General features: G+C 39.5%; 1 protein-coding gene across 2 annotated transcripts in view; it reads right to left on the bottom strand.

Moving 5' to 3' along the window:
- Positions 1–17,909, bottom strand: part of ZBTB44 (zinc finger and BTB domain containing 44) — a 32,248-nt gene extending 14,339 nt beyond the window's left edge. For both annotated transcript variants that reach the window (XM_029956666.1, XM_029956667.1), the window contains exon 1: positions 16,840–17,909. In XM_029956666.1, coding sequence (XP_029812526.1) covers positions 16,840–17,857 — 1,018 coding nt within the window. In that variant the 5' untranslated portion in view covers positions 17,858–17,909. The remainder of the gene's footprint in view (positions 1–16,839) is intronic.
- Positions 17,910–21,395: the final 3,486 nt, after the last annotated feature.

Raw genomic sequence — 21,395 nt, 5'->3', positions numbered from 1 at the left:
TTAACCTCCCCCACCAAACCCTAATCCCTTTTGAGGCATCCAAACTTCAGTAAGGCATTTGTGCTAGAAATAGAAAATCTGTGACATTTTGCCTTGACTTCTTAAATAAAGAATACTAACTATAATTTTTTTGTTTCTTGATGATTCATGGCAATCATCAAGAATATCAATTATTATACTATGTTCTAATACACTGATAGAAACTTTTGAAAGGAGGCAGGACTACGTGCATTTACATTCATCCCCAACAGAATCCGTATTCTTCCTGCACACCTCCTCCTCACCCTTACAAGCATTTCTTTGCATGCCTATTTTTTCTTTTTTTTATTTTGAGAGAGAGTATGCACACACATGGGTGTGTGAATGGGGAAGGGGCAGATACAGAATCTCAAGGAGGTTTCATGCTCAGCATGAAGCCTTATGTGGGACTCAATTCCACAACCCTGAGATCATGGCATGAACTGAATTCAAGAGTCAGAGAGGCTCAATCGTCTAAACCACCCAGGTGCCCCAGTGCATGCCCTGTCTTTTTCCCGTACTATCAAAGACATTTATGCTTTTCCTCATGCCTACTTATCCAACTTATTCCAAATCCTTCTGATTTTTAAAAAAAGATTTATTTTTGAGAGAGAGAGAGCGTGCGTGTCGGTGGGGGAGGGGCAGAGGCAGAGGATACAAAACAACAGCACTGACAGCAGCAAACCTGATGAGGGGCTCAAAACTCATGAACCTTGAGATCATGACCTGAGCGGAAGTTGACCACTCAGGTGTCCCCCCTTTCTGATTTGTTTGTAATACAGATTAGGAGAGCAGATACTGCTGATTCTATTTAAGAAAGGTATGTTCACTTGTCAATATTTCCCCATTCTCACTTCTTCCTTAAAGAAAAGGGAACTAAACATTAACATTTCAATCTGTCCTAGGAAAAAACTGGAAAATTCTCAGTATTTGGACCTGATCACCATGGACACAACACAAAAAAATCTACTTTATAGTAGTATCCTGCACTTATTCAGAGTGCTGGCAATATTAAAGGTTACAGGCAAAGACTTGCAAAAAAGGACTGGAGGTGTGACTAGGGCCAGTCAGGAAGACGAATCTGACATTTGCTCCTCACAATCAGATTATATTACTTCTAGGACGGGCTGGAGTCTTGGTGAGGTGGAAATGAAACTCACTCAGCTATGGACTGATTCCAGCACTGTCAAGAGTTTGCTGAAAATGCTGACCAAAAAGAACTAAAATGGAGTATAAGATACATCTAGCAGGGGGGAGGAGCCAAGATGGCAGAGAGGAAGGGAGCTCTGTAAACTTCGGCCACCCTATCTATCAAACTGAGGACGTTACTCTCATCTGCAAGAGTGGAAGGAGAAAAAACAGACTCCAGCAAGAAGACAACCTCAAAGATGCCTGAGTGAGTGAGTGTGAACTAGGGAGACTGGAAAATGGGCCAGCCCGAGATGGGCAGGGGAGGTGGGAGTCCCAGCCCAACAAGGGGCAAGCGTGCCGGAGCCCCTGCGAGACAAAGGGAAGAGAAAGAGAAACCGAACACGCTCATAGTACTGTCTCTAGAGAAGAGATAAAGAACGTTTAACCCTGCACAGCGAGAAAAACTCTCACTCCATATATAACTGCTGGGCAGCGCAAATCCTGAACCCAGGTGGCACAAGGGAAAAAATAGCCCCAACCCAGTGCGATCCCGACAGGGAGTCCATGGCGGCCGCAGGGGTGCGCACGTAGGCTTCCACTTTGGGAGTGGGAGAGCGCACCTCATTTCCACAGCTAATCTCGCCTCTGGCATTGGCCACGCGAATCCTGAATCCTGGGTGCCAACAGGGAAAAAAGAGCCCCCACCCCTACGTGTTCCTGGCAGGGAGCTGGCAGTGGCGGGGGCACGCGCTTTGGGTACGAGAGCGCGCACCTCATTTCCGGCAGCGCCCCGCACCTCAGGCAGTGGTAGCCCAAATCACAGCATCAAGACTGGCACCAAGAGAAACTGCTCCCTCCCCATACGTGATCCTGGCTGGGAGTTGGTGGTGGTGGGTGGGGGCTCACACTTGGGCTGCGACTGCAGAAGCACGCACCTTGCTTTGGTAGCGCTCCATGTCTCTGGCAGCCGCAGACGGGATCCTGGCCGGCACCAAGAGAAAACACTCCCTCCCCCTATGCAATACTGGCTGGGAGTTGGCTGCAGCGTCTGTGGGGGCGGCACGTCGCCTCCTGCAGTGCACCTCACATCTGGCAGTGGCAGCACAAATCCCGGCCAGCACCAAGAGAAACTGCTCCCTCCCCCTACGCAATCCCAGCTATGAAGCCAGCCGCCAAAGTGAGTACATCTCATCTGTGGTAGTATAAAAGTGCATGGACTAGGATTTTGGACAAGGATTTTGAAGCGAGGCAGGCCTGGGAAATACAGCTTTGGCTCAGCTGGGGCACAAGGAGACTGGACTCATAAGAGTGGCCTGCAGCACTTAGTTTCAGCGGAGCCTCCGAGAACAGCCTCCAAGACCTACGTACACCAAACCACACCTGTCCGTGAGGGGGAGCTGCTGCTTTTTTTGGTACTTATTATTGGTATTTATTATTATTATTACCTATTATAATTTAAAAAATTTAAGAAAAATTTTACTCTTTATTTTCCTTTCTCCCTCTTTTTTTTTTCTCTTGCCATCCAGATATATTCTCCCTTATCTCATTCTTATCTCTCCCCTCAACTGGTTATACACTTTTAGACTGTCCATCGTCCTTTGTTGTCTCTGCCCCCCTTTATTTTTTTCTTCTCTTTTCTTCTCATTCCTCTCCATTTTCTTTTCTTCCTTTCCTCCTTTTAAGTTGTTTGATTTCTCTGTGCGTTTGTGTGCTTCCGTTCCCTGTTGTCTGCCTGTGTTCTTTTTCAGGGATACCCCAAGAAACAAGCCAAAGTACGCATGACAGAGTGTCCCAAATATTGCTGACTAGGGAAATAAAATAATCAAAAGCACAACAAGAGAAACTGAGAGACACCATTAAAAGAACATTTCCTGAAAGAAAGCCCCTGGACAGTCAATAAGCTTCCTTTAACAGAGCAATACTAACAGGTGCACAGTGCACAATGAGCTTTTTAAAACTGACAAGAGACAGAAAGCTAGCCAAAATGACAAAACAAAAGAACTCTCCCCTGAAGAAACTCCAGAAAGAAGTCACAGCCACAGAAATGCTCAAAATAGATCTAAACAACATAACTGAACAAGAATTTAAAACGCTTGTCATGAAATTAATCGCTGGGCTTGAAAAAAGCATCAGAGAAGCTACTGGTAACAATGACTAGGGACTTTCAAAATAGGTGTGACGAGTTAAAAAAGGCTATAAATGAGGTGAATAATAAATGGAGGCGGCCACCTCAAGGATTGAAGAGGCAGAGAGAAGAGTAGGTGAATTAGAAGACACAGTTATAGCAAAAGAGGAAGCTGGAAAAAAAAAAAGAGAGATCCAGGAGCAGGAAAAGAGAATTCGAGACCTGAGTGATATAATCAAACCGAACAACATACGTATCATAGGAATTCCTGAAGAGGAAGAAAGAGAGAGAGGTCCTGAAGGGATACTAGACCAAATTATAACGGAGAATTTCCCAAATCTGGGGAAAGAAATAGACACGCAAATTCAAGAGGCACAAAGAACACCCTTAAGACGAAATTTGAATTGACCTTTGGCATGACATACCATAGTGAAACTGGCAAAATATAAAGATGAAGAGAGAATTTTGAAAGCAGCTGGGGATAAAAGAGCCCTAACATACAAAGGGAAACCTATCAGAGTGGTTACAGACCTATCTACTGAAACTTGGCAGGCCACGAAGGAATGGCAGGAAATCTCCAATGTGATGAACAGAAAAAACATGACGCCAAGAATCCTTTATCCAGCAAGCCTGTCATTCAAAATAGGAGAGATAAAGGTGTTCCCAAACAAAAATTGAGAGAATTCATGACCACCAAACCAGCCCTACAAGAAATCCAAAGAGGAACTCTATGAGGTAAATAAATGTTGCAAAGAATACAAAGTACCAGAGATACCACTATAAACATGAATTCTACGGAGAACACAATGAATCTAAGCCCACATTTTTCAATAACAACACTGAATGTAAATGGACTGAATGCTCCAACCAAACGACACAGGGTAGCAGAATGGATAAAAAAAACCAAAATCCATCTATTTGCTGTCTACAAGAGACTCAGTTTAGACCTGAAGATACCTTCAGGTTGAAAGTAAAGGGATGAAGAAATATCTATCATGCAACTGGAAGCCCAAAGAAAGCTGGAGTAGCCATATCTATATCAGACAAACTAGACTTCAAAGGTAAGGCAGTAACAAAAGATGAAGAAGGACATTATATAATAATTACAGGGTTTCTTCATCAGGAAGAGCTAACAATTATAAACATCTATGCGCCAAATTCGGGAGCGCCCAAATACATAAAACAATTAATCACAGACAGAAACAATCTTATTGATTAGAATGTGCTAATTGCAGGGGACTTTAATACTCCACTAACAACAATGGATAGATTAACCAGAAAGAAATTCATGAAAGAAACAATGGACCTGAACCACATATTGGAACAGATGCAATTGATATATTTAGAACTCCGCACCCTGAAGTTAGGAAATTCACCTTCTTTTCAAGTGCACACAGCACATTCTCCAAGATAGATCACATGCTGGGGAATAAAGCAGCTCTCCATAAATATAAACGAACTGAGATCATACCATGCACACTTTCATATCACAATGCTATGAAACTTGAAATTAACCCCAGGAGAAAGTCTGGAAAACCTCCAAAAGTGTGGAGGTTAAAAACCACGCTACTAAAGAATGAGTGGGCTAATCAGGCAATTAGAGAGGAAATTTAAAAAATATATGGAAACAAATGAAAATGAAAATACAACAATCCAAAATCTCTGGGATGCAGCAAAGGCAGTCCTAAGAGGAAGTATACTGCAATCTAGGCCTATTTCAAGAAACTAGAAAAAGTGTAAATTCAAAATGTAACAGAGCACCTAATGGAACTAGAAGGGGAGCAGCAAGAAGACCCCAAACCCAGCAGAAGAAATAAAATAATAGAGGTCAGGGCAGAAATAACCAATATAGAATCCAAAAGAACAGTTGAGCAGATCAATGAAACCAAGAGTTGGCTCTTTGAAAAAATAAAATTGATAAACCTCTAGTCAGCCTCCTTAGAAAGAAGAGAGAGAGCACCCAGGTAGACAAAATCATCAATGAAAATGGATCTATTACAACCAATCCCTTAGAAATACAAGCAATCATTAGAGATTACTATGAAAAATTATATGCCAACAAACTGGACAACCTAGAAGAAATGAACAAATTCCTAAATGCACATGCACTATCAAAATTCAAACGGGAAGAGAGAGAAAGCATGAATAGACCAATAACCAGTGAAGAAATCGAATCCATTATCAAAAACTTCCCAATGAATAAGAGCCCAGGGCCAGATGAATTCCCAGGGGAATTCTACCAGATTTTACAGCAGAGCTCATACCCATTCTTAAACTATCCCAACAAATAGAAATAGAAGGAAAACTTCCAAACTCATTCTACAAAGCCAGCATCACCTTGATACCCAAACCAAACAGAGACCCAGCAAAAAAAGAGAACAGACCAATATCCTTAATGAATACAGATGCAAAAATACTCAACAAGATATTGGCAAATTGAATGCAACAGCATATTAAAAAGATTATCCATCATGATCAAGTTGGATTCATTCCTGGGTTTCAGGGCTGGTTCAATATTCGCAAATTCATCTATGTGATACATCACATTAACAAAAGAAGGGAAAAAAACCATATGATCCTGTCGATACAGAAAAAGCATTTGACAATCCCTTGAGAAAGTCGGAATAGAAGGAACCTACCTAAACATTATAAAAGCAGTTCATGAAAAGCCCACAGCTAATATCATCCTCAATGAGGAAAAACTGAGAGCTTTCCCCCTGAGGTCAGTAACACAACAGGGATGTCCACTCTCACCACTGTTGTTTAACATAGTGCTGGAAATTCTAGCATCAGCAATCAGACAACAAAAGGAAATAAAATGCATCAGAATTGGCAAGGAAGAAGCCAAACTTTCACATTTTGCGGATGACATGATACTCTACACGGAAAACCCAAATGATTCCACCATAAGCCTTCTAGAACTAATCAATGAATTCAGTAAAGTTGCAGGGTACAAAGTCAATGTACATAAATCAGTTGCATTTCTATACACTGATAACAAAGCAGTGGAAAGAGAAAACAAGAAACTGATCCTGTTCACAATTGCACGAAAAACCATAAAATACCTAGGAGTAAACCTAACCAAGGATGTAAAAGACCTATATGACGAAAACTGTAGAATACTTATATGGAAGAAATTGAAGACGATACCAAGAAATGGAAAAACATTCCATGCTCATGGATCGGAAGAACATTGTGAAAATGTCATTACTACTCAAAGCAGTCTACACATTCAGTGTGATCCCTATCAAAATTGCACCAGCATTCTTCTCAAAGCTAGAACAAGCTATCCTCAATTTTGTACAGAACCACAAAAGACCCCGAATAGCCAATGTAATATTGAAGAAGAAAACCAAAATGAGAGGCATCACAATCCCAGATTTTAGCCTCTACTACAAAGCTGTTATCATCAAGACAGTATGGTATTGGCACAAAAACAGACACACAGACCAATGGAATAAAGAATCCAGAACTGGGCCCACAAATGTACGGTCAATTAATTTTTGACTAAGCAGGAAAGAGTATCCGATGGAAAAAAGACTGCCTCTTTAGCAGGTGGTGCTGGGAGAACTGGACAGCAACATGCAGAAGAATGAAACTAGACCACTTTCTTACACCATACACAAAAATTAACTCAAAATGGCTGAAAGACCTGAATGTGAGACAGGAAACCATCAAAACCTTCGAGGAGAAAGTAGGAAACAACCTCCTTGACCTCAACCGCAGCAATTTCCTACTCAACACATCCCCAAAGGCAAGGGAATCAAAACAAAAATGAACTATTGGGACCTCATCAAGATAAAAAGCTTCTGCACTGCAAAGTAAACAACAAACAAAACTAATAGGCAACCAACAGAATGGGAAAAGATAGTTGCAAATGACATATCAGATATAGGGCTAGTATCCAAAATCTACAAGGAACTCACTAAACTCCACACCTGAAAAACAAATAACCCAGTGAAGAAATGGGCAGAAGACATGAACAGACACTTCTCCAAAAGGACATCCAGATGGCCTACAGGCACATGAAACGATGCTGAACATCACTCATCATCAGGGAAATACAAATGAAAAGCATACTGAGATACCACCTCACACCAGTCAGAGTGGCTAAAATGAACAAGTCAAGAGACTAGATGCTGGCAAGGGTGTGGAGAGATGGGCACCCTCTGACACTGTTGACAGGAATGGAAACGGGTGCAGCTGCTTTGGAAAACAGTGTGGAGGTTCCTCAAAAAACTTTCAATAGAGGGGCGGCTGGGTAGCTCAGTCAGTTAAGCCTCCGACTTCAGCTCAGGTCAGATCTCACGTTCGTGGGTTTGAGCCCCATGTCAGGCTCTGTGCTGACAGCTAGCTAGCTTGGAGTCTGGAGCCTGTCTCCTGTTCTGTGTCTCCTTCTCTCTCTGCCCCTCCCCTTCTCATGCTCCGTCTCTCTATCAAAAATAAATAAAACATTAAAAAAAAAAGTTAAAAAAAAAACTATCAACAGAATTCCCCTATGACCCAGCAATAGCACTGCTAGGGATTTACCCAAGGGATACAGTAGTGCTGATGCATAGGGCACATGTACCCCAATGTTCACAGCAGCAATGTCAACAATAGCCAAATCATGGGAAGAGCCTGAATGTCCATCACCTGATGAATGGATCAAGATGTAGTGTATATATATATATATATATGTACACACACAATGGAGTATTATATGGCAATGAGAAAGAATGAAATATGGCCATTTGTAGCAAAGTGGATGGACTTCGACGGTGTCATGCTAAGCGAAATAAGTCAGGTGGAGAAAGACAGATACCGTATGTTTGCACTCATAGGTCTAACAGGAGAACAGGAGAAACTTAATGGATGACCATGGGGAGGGGAAGGGGGAAAGAGTTGGGGAGGGAGAGGGACGCAAAACCTGAGAGACTACTGAATACTGAAAATGAACTGAGGGTTGAAGGGGGAGGGGGGAAAGAGGTGGTGGTGTTGGAGGAGGGTACTTGTGGGGAAGAGCACTGGGTGTTCTATGGAAACCAATTTGACAATAAACTATTAAAAAAAAAAAAGATACACCTAGCAGATGGTTCCTCTTAAAAGAGGACATTTCTTCTTCCCTATAGTTATTAATGCATTAAAAGATAAAAATAAGAACTAATTAAATGAAGAGTTAAAACAAAGCAGACTAAGAATTCTATCTATACTGTTGACACATAAATAGTGCTATATCACTTAAGCAACTATTGACAAAAATCTTGTAAACTTTTTCCCGAGATTATAGTTTCTGCCAGTGATAACACAAGTAATCATATGAATTGGAATTGAATTGAATGAATTTAACAGCAGGATATATACACAATATTACTTTGCTTGAAGTATGGTGATGTTTCATAAATTATGTTTTCAAAAATCATTCTATTTATTTATTTATTTGAGTGGAGGAAGGGCTGAGAGAGATGGGGGGAGAGGTATAGGGAGAGAGGGAGAGAGACAACCCCAAGCATATTCCACTCTGAGCATGGAGCCTGATGCAGGACTTGATCTCACGACTTTGAGATCATGACCTGACCAAAAATGAAGAGAGAGATGCTTGCTTAACTGACCCACCCAGGTGTCCTTGTCTCTTGAGTTATTAAGATGGAGTTTTCTTTCTACTCTATAAAGATTCTGCTTGCAGTGGTAATGAAGGCTAAGAATTCTGAACAGAAAAAACCTTCCCACCTTATGGAAACAGTAAAGCAGACTATTATAGAGACAATCCAGCTTTATATGGTAAGGGTTATTTTATGGAGAGATCCTATTCTCTTCCACCAGTAAGTACTGTATGATGGCTTCTGCTGCATCAAACAGATTCCTATTTTCTGCTGCTACCGAAGATACAAAAACTCTCCTGGTAGTGAAAAATAACTACAGGGGCCATCTACTACTGAACATTTACTACGTGCCAGCCATTCTTCTAAATTTTTTTAAAAAATTTTAATGTTTATCTATTTTTGAGAGAGACAGAGTGCGAGCGGAGAGGGGCAGAGAGAGAGGGAGACATAGAATCCGAAGCAGGCTCCAGGCTCTAAGCTGTGAGCACAGAACTCGACGCAGGGCTTAAACTCACGGACCATGAGATCATGATCTGAGCTGAAGTCGGAGGCTTAACCGACTGAACCACCCAGGTGCCCCTCTTCTAAATGTTTTAAAGATATTATCCCATTTCATACTGAGAAATAAAGCAGCTCCATATAGGAACTGGCCTGACACTGACACTTAGGAATGGGCCTGTATTCACAGCTAGGCCCTGGTGCTTTATGCTGGACTCAAACAATCTCAAAGAACACCGACATCATACCAGGTCACAATGGTCTGAGACAAAACACATAATTTTGTTTCAGCACAGCCAAAAACAAGACCATTCAGAAAAATCCCCAAAAAACCAAACATTCTCCTCTAATTAATAAAAGTCACTACTGCTTTAGGTTCATATAGGTCTGCAATCCTAGATATTTGTTAAGATACATAATTGCAAGGGTGTCAAACTGGCTCAGTCAGAAGAGTACACGACCCTTGATCATGAGTTCGAACTCCATGTTGGGTGTAGAGATTACTAAAAGAGAATAAACTAAAAAAAAAAGATATACAATTACAGTTTTCCCTGCTTACTGATATCACCAGTCCTGAGCAAACCCCATTTCCATGAATTCTTCCTCAAGTCACCTAACACAAGCCAAATCCTCTAAACCCTTTCTAACACCCTCTTACTGAGAAGTCCTAAGGACCCCAAGGTATTTGATCTCCTATGCTGCAACTGAGCAATAAACTCAACCTGCTCAATTATAGTTGTGCTTCTGGTGGTCTCTGGCATCTGGGCACTAGCAGAAATGGAGGACCCATCAAGATTCAATTGAAGTTCTTGCTGCCTTGCACTGAGCACCTGGTTAATAGAGTGTACATCTAAAATTCCTTTTGGGTCCAACTTGCCCTTGGCTGAGAGGTAAGTTCATTATGAACTGAGCTCAAATATTTCACACTAAAGTCCTTCAGTAGTGGGTTCATTTTCCCAGAAAATCTTCTGAGAATATTTTGGTTATCTAATCCAATCTGTCATTGTTTCTTGGTGAGACTGTCTGCTAGCCTTCCTACTCCTATAATCTGTCTGTCTACTGTGCTGACTCCTGTCTATAAGAGGAGTAGATTATAATGAGGATGGAGATTAGCCCATCTGAACTGGCCCTGGTGGCTGAGTTCAGATCTCTGATTAGAAAAAAAAAATTTAAAAAAATCTAAGAGGCATGACATAGATGAATCTCGAAAATATAGGGGCACCTGCCTGGGTGGCTCAGCAGGTTAAGTGTCCGACTTTGTATCCTGTTCGTGAGTTCAAGGCCCACATTGGGCTCTCTGCTGTCAGCATGGAGCCTGCTTTGGATCCTCTGTCCCCCTCCCTCTCTCATGCTCTCACTTTCAAAAATAATCATTAAAAAAATATTACAGAAAGTGACAGAAGCCAGTCAGAAAAGGCCACATATTGCATGATCCCACTTACACGAAATATCTAGAATAGACAAATCTACAGAAAGTATATTTGCATTTGCCTAGGGCTATGGTAGGACTAGGAGAAAGTAACTGCTAAGAGTTATAGGGCTTAATAGGGTTTCTTTTCAGGGGATGAAAGTGTTATAAACTTGGTGGGGGGTGCCTGTGTGGCGCAGTCAGTTAAGCATCCAACTTTGGCTCAGGTCATGATCTTGTAGTTCATGGGCTTGAGCCCCACATGACAGCTTGAAGCCTGGAGCCTGTTTCAGATTCTGTGTTTCCCTCTCTCTCACTGTCTCTCCTCTACTGTGCTCTAATATAAAATAAAAAATATATAAAATAAAATAAAATAAAATAAAAGGTTATAAACTTAGACTGTGGGGGATGGTTGTACAACTTTGTGAATATACTAACAACTACTAAAGTATACACTTTACATGGGTGAATTTTATATGTAAGTTGTATTTCTTCTTCTTTTTAAAATAAGCTTTACACCCAGCATGGAGCCTAATGTAGGGCTTGAACTCATGACCCTAAGATCAAGACCCGAGTGAGATCAAGAGTTGGATGCTTAACCAACTGAGCCACCCAGGTGTCCCTAAGTAAGTTGTATTTCAGTGAAAAGAAAATTTTTTTCAATGAAGGTATTTCAAAAAGGAAAAACCATATAAGTTTTTCAATTTTGTCTTTGTGTCCCTGAGAAATGCTCTGCTTACTTTTATATGCCCAGGATCAGGTTTTGTCTAGTCTCTGATCAATGACAACTGTCCTTTAGCCAAGCCCTGAAATAAAAAGTTACACAAGCGTTATTCTTATGGACCATCATAGTTCTCAATGGGTTGCCTTAATCTAAAACTGCATCTCTTCTAGGCCAAACATCTGCTTCCTTTATGTTTCTTTTCTGTAACACTAATTAGTACACTTATCTCTCAGCTGACACAATTCTACCAATGACAATTTGAAGCTGGAAGTGGTCATTTTGGGGGGAACTTTTGACATAAACAATATTGTTCACTTTAGATGCATCAACACAATGCAACACTGGAGTGGGGATTTTAAAAGGCACTGCCGTGGATATTTCCAATGTGTGCCTTTGGTGTCACTGACACAACACTGGTAAGACATGGCTACAGACGAGGGCACCTGGGTGGCTCAGTTAGTTAAGTGTCCGACTCTTGGTTTTGGTTCAGGTTATGATCTCACAGTCCATGAATTCAAGCCCTGAGTCACGCTGTGCTGATAGCACGGAAGCTGCTGGGGATCCTCTGTCTCTCTCTGACCTCCCCTGCTTGCTCACTCTCTCAAAATAAACATTAAAATAAATCAAAAAAAAAAAACAACAAAAGGATGCCTGATCCTTAAAAAAAGGGGGGTGGGGTGGGGGCATGGATACAGACCAAACAATGAAGACATTTTTAAATACCACCAAAATGAGCAATCAGTTTTTCTGGTTATTGTTTATTTTTAGGATAGACTGAGGCTTTCTCATGCTAGAGAGCTATGCTGTAATGGTTGGGAAAAAGTACTAGATTTTGTATTCCTGAGTAGGGAAATCCCAATTTATTTCTCTAATAACAAGATCACACATTCACTAGTATTACTGAAGAACACCATAACTTCTATGTTTTACTCAGACTCTCCCCTGTCCTTATCATCCACAAACTTCAAGAAAAGTAAAGACAACAAATAGTATTCAGCCAAAGGAAAAAAAAAAAGGATAAAAGAAATCTTGTCTGTGACAACACAGATTGACTTTAGGGGCATTATGCGATGTGGAATCAGAGAAAGATACTGTATGATCTCACTTATATAATTTTCTTAAATGTTTTTATTGAGAGAGAGAGAAAGAGAGAGAATGAGCAGGTAGAGAGAGAGAGAAGGAGAGAGAGAATCCCAAGAAGGCTCTGTGCTGACAGTGTAGTACAGAACTGTGAGATCATGACCTGAGCTGAAATCAAGAGTTAGACAGTTAACTGACTGAACCACCCAGGCTCACTTATACGTGGAAACTAAACAAACTGAGCTCATAGATAACAGAGAACAAGAGAACAGAGGGTGCTTGCCAGAAGCAGAGGGTTGGTAGGGTGGGAGAAATAGGTAAAGGTAGTCAAAAGGCATAAATTTCCAGTGTAAAAGAATTAAGTCATGGGGAAGTAACGTACAGCATGCGACTATAGTTAATATCACATTGTACATCTGAAGGTTGTTAGGAGGTGTAAAAAGTTCTCATCCCAAGGAAAAAAATAATGTTAACTATGTGTGGTAATAGATGTTAAATAAACATATTACAGTATCACTTTGTAATACATGCAAAAACTGCATCATGATATAATATTGTATGTCAACATACAAATACAAATACCTGAATATTAATAATAAAAAAAAACGTTCCTGGTCTAACTTAAAAGTAAGAGACCAAACAAAAGGGGGCAACCCCCCCCACAAATGGAATGTTAAAAAAAAAAATCGAATAGGTTTATTGTTTTCTTATTAAAAAAACAAAAACAAGGGAATAAATGGATTCTAAAACTATAATCATCAAAGTACTTAAAAACCCTCAACCTTCCATAGCCCCAAGTATTACAGCTGTGACAGGAGTAAGATCAATCCTCTTTTGGACTCACAAGTTAACTCCATAAAAGTTAAAAACAGTCTACCTTTTACAAGCAGGAATTTTAGTTTAAATCTTAGGTTCTAACCTTTTACCAGCTGATAGGAATGAATACTTTAAGAAATTTGCAAATTTCTTTATCACAAATAAGTATGAGCTGCATTTTGAAAACATTCACCAAAGAAGCTTCTGAATGATTTAAAATCTGGTGTTTTGGTCTTCTGGAAAAGATGCCACCACAGAAAATTTGTCATTGAATATCATGTAGAAAGGAATGTATTAACAACAACTGATTCAGCACTAAAATTTCAAGGTGTTGTTCACCAGATTCACGTTTCCCAACTTAGAATGACATATATCACATACTTCAAACTATTGTATATCCATTCTTCTGAGGGATTCTCCAGAAGATACTGACTTCAAAAGTGGACAGCTTCTTCCCGAGATTAATTTTCTGATTCTTTAGTAGTCTTTTCTATCCCTCTATTACCAATCACTACCAGTCTTGTCTATCACAACTAATGTGATTTCTCATCTTTATCCTATTGCTTCTGACTCTCTAAGATCTTGTTTTGTCACTTAAGGAAAAATGAAAACTCCTAGGTTTTTTTTCCCAGACCACAGCTACTATTTTTTTTTAAGTTTATTTATTTTTCTTGAGATAGAGAGAGAAAGAGCATGGGTGAGGGAAGAACAAAGAGAGATGGGGGACAGAGGATCTGAAGCAGGCTCTGCACTGACAGCACAGAGCCCAATGCAGGGCTTGAAGTCGCAAACCGTGAGATCATGACCTGAGCTGACGTCAGATGTTTAATCACCTGAGCCACCTAGGCATCCCTTTAGCTACTATTTTGAATTTAACAAATCACTGAATCCATTATCCTCTATCTGATCTGTCAATAATTTAATATTTCTTTAAATATGTCAGAAAATAGCTTCTTTTTTAATGGCCCAATGTATTATATTTTATTTCAGCTCTGAGCCTTGTGAAAAAAATGTTCCTTGATCTGACATCATCAAAACGCTTCTGCTGACAGCATTACAATCCTATCAGCAACGCCTATTTTCAATCAGAAAGACTAAAGTGGGCTATCCTGATTCTTATAGTCAAGAGCTTATTCTCTTTGGAGACACTTCAGGCTGGTTTGCAGAAACTGTTTTATCTTTAGTCAAGGAATTTGTCCATTTTAAGGGACATAAAACTGACTCACTTCTGTCGTCATGAATGATACTTATATTCTCCAAACCCCCACTACTAGGACACGACTTCTTATGTGAACACAGGGTTTACTGGTACCTGCTGCACACCAATTTACTTTGTGTATTTGGGGTAACTGTTAGGGATTTTCAGAATTTAAAATTACCACATCAAATTGTTCAACTATGGTATGTTCCTGGTGGTCTTTTACTGGAGGGCACTGGCATATTTAATAGACAGGTATTAAATAGTACTTTACAGTTATGGAAACTCAGTGAAGTTAAAAGACTGCTCAAAGTCACACATCTCACACATCTCTAAACTCTCCAATTCCCTTAATCCATATATTCAATATCATCAGGTAATAATGATTCTCCCCTTACGAAGTCTCTCAATCTCTTAATATCCATTATCTTTATATTTTTACTCTAAGCATCTTCATTCATACAAAAACAACTTTACTATAACTGGTTTCTGAGACTGTCTCTGTCTAGCCAAACTCCCTTGCATACTAATAACAATTTTCCTGTCTATAAATGTGTTATTTTTATTCTTAACTTTAGATTCCTTATTACTACTAGGATAAAATTCATGCTTGCATGGCCTTGCTGTGACAGACACTGCTAGTTGTACACAAAATCCATTCTCCAATTTTGTCTGAGGCAGTTGTATACCCAATTAATAACATATCTTCTCAGATTCCCTTACAGCTAGGGAAGACCACATGACATAATCTGACAGAAGCTTTTTAGGGATTTCTGGGGACATTTGTGCTTTTCTGATATAAGCAGTGTCCGTTTCTAGAATATGAGGCTAGGGGCGCCTGGGTGGCTCAGGTGGTTAAGCATCTGACTTTGGCTCAGGTCATGATCTCACGGTTTGTGGGTTCGAGCCCCACATCCAGATTCTGTGCTGACAGCTAGCGCAGAGCCTGGAGCTTGCTTCCAATTCTGTACCTCCCTCTTTCTCTGACCCTCCCCTGCTCGCATGGTATCTGCCTCTCTCAAAAAAAAAATTTATTAAAAAAAAATAGAATATGAGGCTAAAGATGAAGCAAACATCATGTGACCATGAAGCAGTAAGTGTGTCGATCAAACTGACCAACTAAAGATGGTGGATTAGAAATATACAAGTGATATAAATATCCAAGAAACACAGGCCAATGATTACACTGTAAAGCTACCATGCCAGTCCTGGACTTCCTACTTCTGAACATTTTATGTGATAAAAATAAAATCCTGTTTGGTGTAAGCCACTTTGAAGGGATCTGTTATCTGTAGTTGATTGCAATCCTAACTGAAACTAGCATTTAAGACTCTTCACAATATGCGCTCAACTGCTCATTTTGTCTTCTCTATCATTATTTCCAATACTTGCAGGCTTTCACACTTTATTCACATTATTTTGCACTGAATTTGCCACTCACCAAACATGCAAAGTCCTCCACACCTCTGTGCTTTTACTCATTTTCAAAGAAATGTCATTCCCTTTCCTGGGCAAACTCGTACTTACTAACTAAAATACATCTCATATATACAGCGTTAACTTGCTCTTTCTGTGGTGAACCCTTAACACTTTGTTTAACACACATCTCCAGCCTGGTACTAATCACTGGATTTACTTTCTCAATTAGACTATTAAATCTTCAGGTCTTTTTCATCATGTATCCCCAATGTTTGGCACACGGTATGTTTTCAGTAAATATTTTGATAAGAATAAAACACTATCTGGATTTTTAAAAACTGGTATATTCTGCATTGAAAATACTTCACAATTCATATGTAATATAATCTGCCTTTATCCTATCAGAAATTATTCAACTATCTTTTTGTCCCAATGTATAACTTGTAAAAAAGAAAAAGTACTAATAGCATCTAAAAAAATCCAGTTACATGTTTTATTCTTTTTAATGTTTCCTAGAAGACCCAGCACAAAACTTTGATCTAAAAGGTACTTAAAGGGGTGCCTGGGTGGTTCAGTCGGTTAAGCCTCTGACTTCGGCTCAGGTCAGATCTCACGTTCGTGGGTTCAAGCCCCACATCAGGTTCTGTGCTGACAGCTCAGAGCCTGGAGCCTGCTTCCGGTTCTGTGTCTCCTTCTCTCTCTGCCCCTCCCCCTCTCATGCTCTGTCTCTCTCTGTATCAAAAATAAATAAAAACATTAAAAAAAGATCTATTCTAAAAGGTACTTAAAAATGCTCAAATTGACTTTATAGCATCATGAAAAACACAGAAGACATTATACCTATAGAGGAAGACTGTGGACTAATCAGAAGGTCTTCTTGGACTTGTTCACTTCCTGGCACTGTCTGCTGATCACTCAGTGAACTCTGAGACGCACTGACAGGCTGAGACACTTCCTCATGGACTTCCTCATCACTTAACCTTTCTACTTTGACCCGGACATCTTCTTCGGCACCCAGAGGCAAGGCAGTTTTTGTGCTCTCACAAGTCACATAATCAGCCATTCTTCTACCAGTCTCAGATGGGCCAGGTAATTCTAAAGTCCGGGCATTTTCTGTCTGTTTAGCCTTATCAGGCTGAATCCTTCGATCAATTCCAAAAGGAAAAGTCCAGGGAAAAGCTAAAGAAGAGTCAACTGGTTGATTTCTGTTTTCTGAGTAGGAAGCTGAAGAATTCAATACCTGGGGAGAACTTGTTTGCGTGCTACACTTCACAGGACTTTCAGGAGACATAACAATGTAGCTTTTGCGCTTTCTCCGGGATTCTCGGCAGACAGGAATGGTTCTTTCTACCACACTGCACTCTGAAGACACAGGAGAAATACTTCCATCTCGGGAAGTAAAATTGCAGTTAGTGTTATTTTCTTGTCCAGCATCTAGACCCTTTTCTGATTGGCTGTTGGGTGTATTCCATAAAATGCTTGATTTCATGAACTCTGAGCAGGTGCTAGCAACACTGAACATTTGCATATAGCTGGCTGCAGCTAGAACATCAATGATATTTTCTGTGTTAATTGACAGAGTGGCTGTGTACGCATATTCTAAAAGTGGTATAAAGCCAGTCACTGTAACATGATGCAAATCCAACACATTCTTGTTCTCATCCTCTGCTTGGCCTACAAGTTTGGTGCGAAAGAAATCACTGCAAGCTGCTAGTACCACCTTATGTGCCCGGAAGATTTTGTCCTGGACACGAATAGTGATATCACAAAAATGTCCATCATTTCGCAGCATATTTAGCTTTCCAAGCATTTCCTGGCTGTGGGAAGAGGAGCTATGAGTAAATGTTTTCACACCCATCTTTTCCTTCCTCTTGTACAGATGCTCTTCAAGGATGCAAATGAATCAGAAATGTCCTAAAAAATATATAAAATAAACATTAATTGATAGTTTAGTGGTTGAAATAGAATGTGACTTACATTATTGTCATGTGGCCACTGTGCTAAATAAAAAAGCTGGAGGATGGTAGTGATAAAGTTCAAGGTAGGGAATATATTAAAACACATTTTCCCTAACAGTCCCCCAAACTCTATCAGTGGAGTTTGTGAGCTACTGTTTTAAGAAGGTGAATAGTTTTAAATAATAATAGTTTGTATATAAGACAATTGTAGAGTGTTTTCTATATGCCAGACACTATTCTGAATACTTCACATTTGATAATTTAGTTGACTGTCATATCTCTGTCAAGAAGTACGACATTACCCCCATTTAACAGAAAAGGCTTAACTATCTTGCTAAAGTCAGAAAGTAATTAAGTGGCAGACCCAGGATTTAAATCCAGACAGGCTGGTTCCACAGCCTATCCTCTTAACATCAATGCTAGATACTGCCTCTTTTAGGGTATAAAGTAAATAAATATAGGTGGTTAAGACCTCAAGTTTTAGAATGTGATAGGCCTGGATTCTTTTCTCAACAATTCCTCCATGGTTATTACAGAATTAAAAGAAACAATATATACTGTGCTAAAGCATCTGGCATTCTGTGAATGCTCAACTAATGAAAGCAGTTATTATTGTTGTATTATTTATATTAGTATTACTATTTACATTACTAATACAATGAATCAAACTTTCTGGAAGTAAATTTATTTTAAAAAATGGTTAGAAATCAATCAGTTGATTAAATTTTCCCTTAAAAAAGAAGTTTGCCTTGACAAGATTTCACACTTATTTATTAAAGATACAAAAAACTGATATTCTCAAATAGTTTTAACTTAGCACATTTAATAATACTTCAGTTTTTATAGTACTTTCCTCCTAACCTCTTTTTACACCTTCTATGTGAAGTCAGGGAGGCTTATATTAGCCCCTTCATACAGATAAGAAAGCTAATGTTCAGAAAAGTTATGTGACCAACAAATGACAACCAAAGCTACGATCTGGATCTTCTCTTAGATCACAGTACTTTTCCAGTGTAAAAAATACAAACTATGTACATCAGTCATTTTATCTGTGATAAATAACTTTTTTTATTGTTAGTACTAAAATAAATGCATAGCAGAGCCAATTTGGAGAAACTCTTATTGTAAGTTGTCTCTAGATAAAAGAAGGTTTCTAATGCTTCAAAAATACAGACATCAATTTTTAAAGATGCTACAGATGATCTTAATGGACTTGGAAAAATGTTTGCTTCTGAGTATTCAATGAATGCACAAGAGACTCATGAATTCCCTAAGGGAACCATGATCTTTCTGAAACTGTATACAGAATAATGTATCGTATTCAAGGGGAATGTCATCATCTTCAAGAGAATCATTGGTAGGAGTATAAATGTATATATACATATATATATTTTATACATTAAAATTTTGTTTTCTTAAAAAAAACCCACTATACTGCTACAAAACTGTGGTTTTAAGTACCCTTGGTTAAAACTCTCAAGTCAGGGGTGCCTGGGTGGCTCAATCGGTTAAGCCTCAGACTTCGGCTCAGGTAAGATCTCACGTTCTTGGGTTCGAGCCCCACGTCAGGATCTGTGCTGACAGATAGCTCAGAGCCTGCCTGGAGCCTGCTTCTGGTTCTGTGTCTCCTCTCTCTGCCTCTCCCCCTTTCATGCTCTGTCTCTCTCTGTATCAAAAATAAATAAAACATTAAAAAAAATTTAAAAAACCCCTCTCAAGTCATACAAAGTAGGTCTACTTTTTCTTTCCCCTTGAAAAAGCCTTCAAAACTGAAGATGGCAATAACATTCCATTTTTCCTATGATTTACATCCCTAGTCCCTTTAAGTGCTCCCTAAAATTTAATTAACATCCTTGCTCTCAACAACTCCACTTTTTAATGTTCCTTTTAAGACTGGTTCCCAGGGGGTGCCTGGGTGACTCAGTCCATTGAGCGTCCAACTCTTGATTTCAGCTCAGGTCATGACCCCAGGGTCATGGGATGGAGTCCCACATTGGGCTCTGTGCTGGGCACAAAGCCTACTTAAGATTTTCTCTCCCTCTGCCCTTCCCCACCTATCTTTAAATTAAAAAAAAAAAATTGGTTTCCAAAACTGCACATAACTTCACTGGGCATAACTTCACTATTTTTATCTCCCTTGTTTTGGGCACAAGTGTTAGTAAGACTGAATCAGGCATTCTAATAGTCAAATTGTAACTAATTTACATTATTGAAAAGTTAACAGTGGATTAGAGACACTTTTCTATGTGAAGTGAGGTACATAAGTACAAATAAAGTATTGTCTTTCACCTCAATAAGTTTACAGGCCTTATGAAAAAGACATGTTCCTAACCAAGAGTACAAGACATGTGCAGCAATACTCTAGTGAAAGCCAACAAATGAAATAATTCTGAATGTACAAGATAGAAGAGGCATCAGGGAGGACAGGGCCCAATGAAAGTAGAATTCTTCCCAGGTGATAAAGCAGAAAGGAGTTCCAGGCTATCATGTGATCACACAGTGATCTCAGCAACTGTTCACCATCATGATGTGCCTCCCTGTGCAATCTATGCATTGTACTGGCAAACTGTTAATGGGCACCGTTTGACATTCTAAATGTGAGCATGCACCTGACATTAATATAACACTGTATGTCAACTATACTGGAATATAAAAAAAAATTTTTTAAATGTGAGCTTACAGAATGCAATGTAAATTCAAATATCAAACAATCCCATAAACATCCCTCTGAATGTTCTATGCAGATAAAAGTGTATGTGAAGAGGAAAAAAGAAAAAAAAACCCTACAGTTTTCCAGTTGAATAAATACAAGGCCACTGAACATTCTAACATGGGAAGACAAAATGATCACTCTGAGACTCTTCCCTGATAACATAACAGAAAGGATAAAAGTTTTAAAGCCTTGTGCCCAGATGGCCAGGCAAGACCACTGAAGTAATTGCCTTGACCATTATCAGAGAGGAGTTCAAATATAAATCTACTTAATATACCATTCCCAAACTCAAATAATCACAACACACTAGGCAGCTAAAATTGGTCTAAGCAAACCACTATTCAACATATTTGCTGATTTCTTTCATAGGAATGGAGAGAAAGAAAATGGAAGGACTATAAAGTTTTTCTTTGATTTGCTGAACCACAGTAAACTGGCTTCTTTAAAAGCCTGGCCATAAAGAATGCTTGGTTTGATTGGGATCATGTGGTTCAGGGAGGAAAGCACATGCCTTCAGAGCAAGTGACATAGTCTCAATCCGGGGACCATCTGGGCAAACAAAGGTGTGAAGGCAGGGAATTAAACAGCATTTGGAGAGCATATGCAAGAAGGTCTTAAAATGAAACCATTTCAATCTTGGTTTGGGCGGAGACGTCAAACAGATACTGCTGGCCAAAGTGAGATATAAGGCCACCTATATCTACAATAAGGTAGTAGAAAATAAT

This window comes from Suricata suricatta, chromosome 11 (assembly GCF_006229205.1).
Source record: "Suricata suricatta isolate VVHF042 chromosome 11, meerkat_22Aug2017_6uvM2_HiC, whole genome shotgun sequence".
NCBI classification, from domain to species: Eukaryota; Metazoa; Chordata; class Mammalia; order Carnivora; family Herpestidae; genus Suricata; species Suricata suricatta.
The sequence above is the reverse complement of the archived record's forward strand: the minus strand, read 5'-3'. Positions and strand labels throughout refer to the sequence as shown.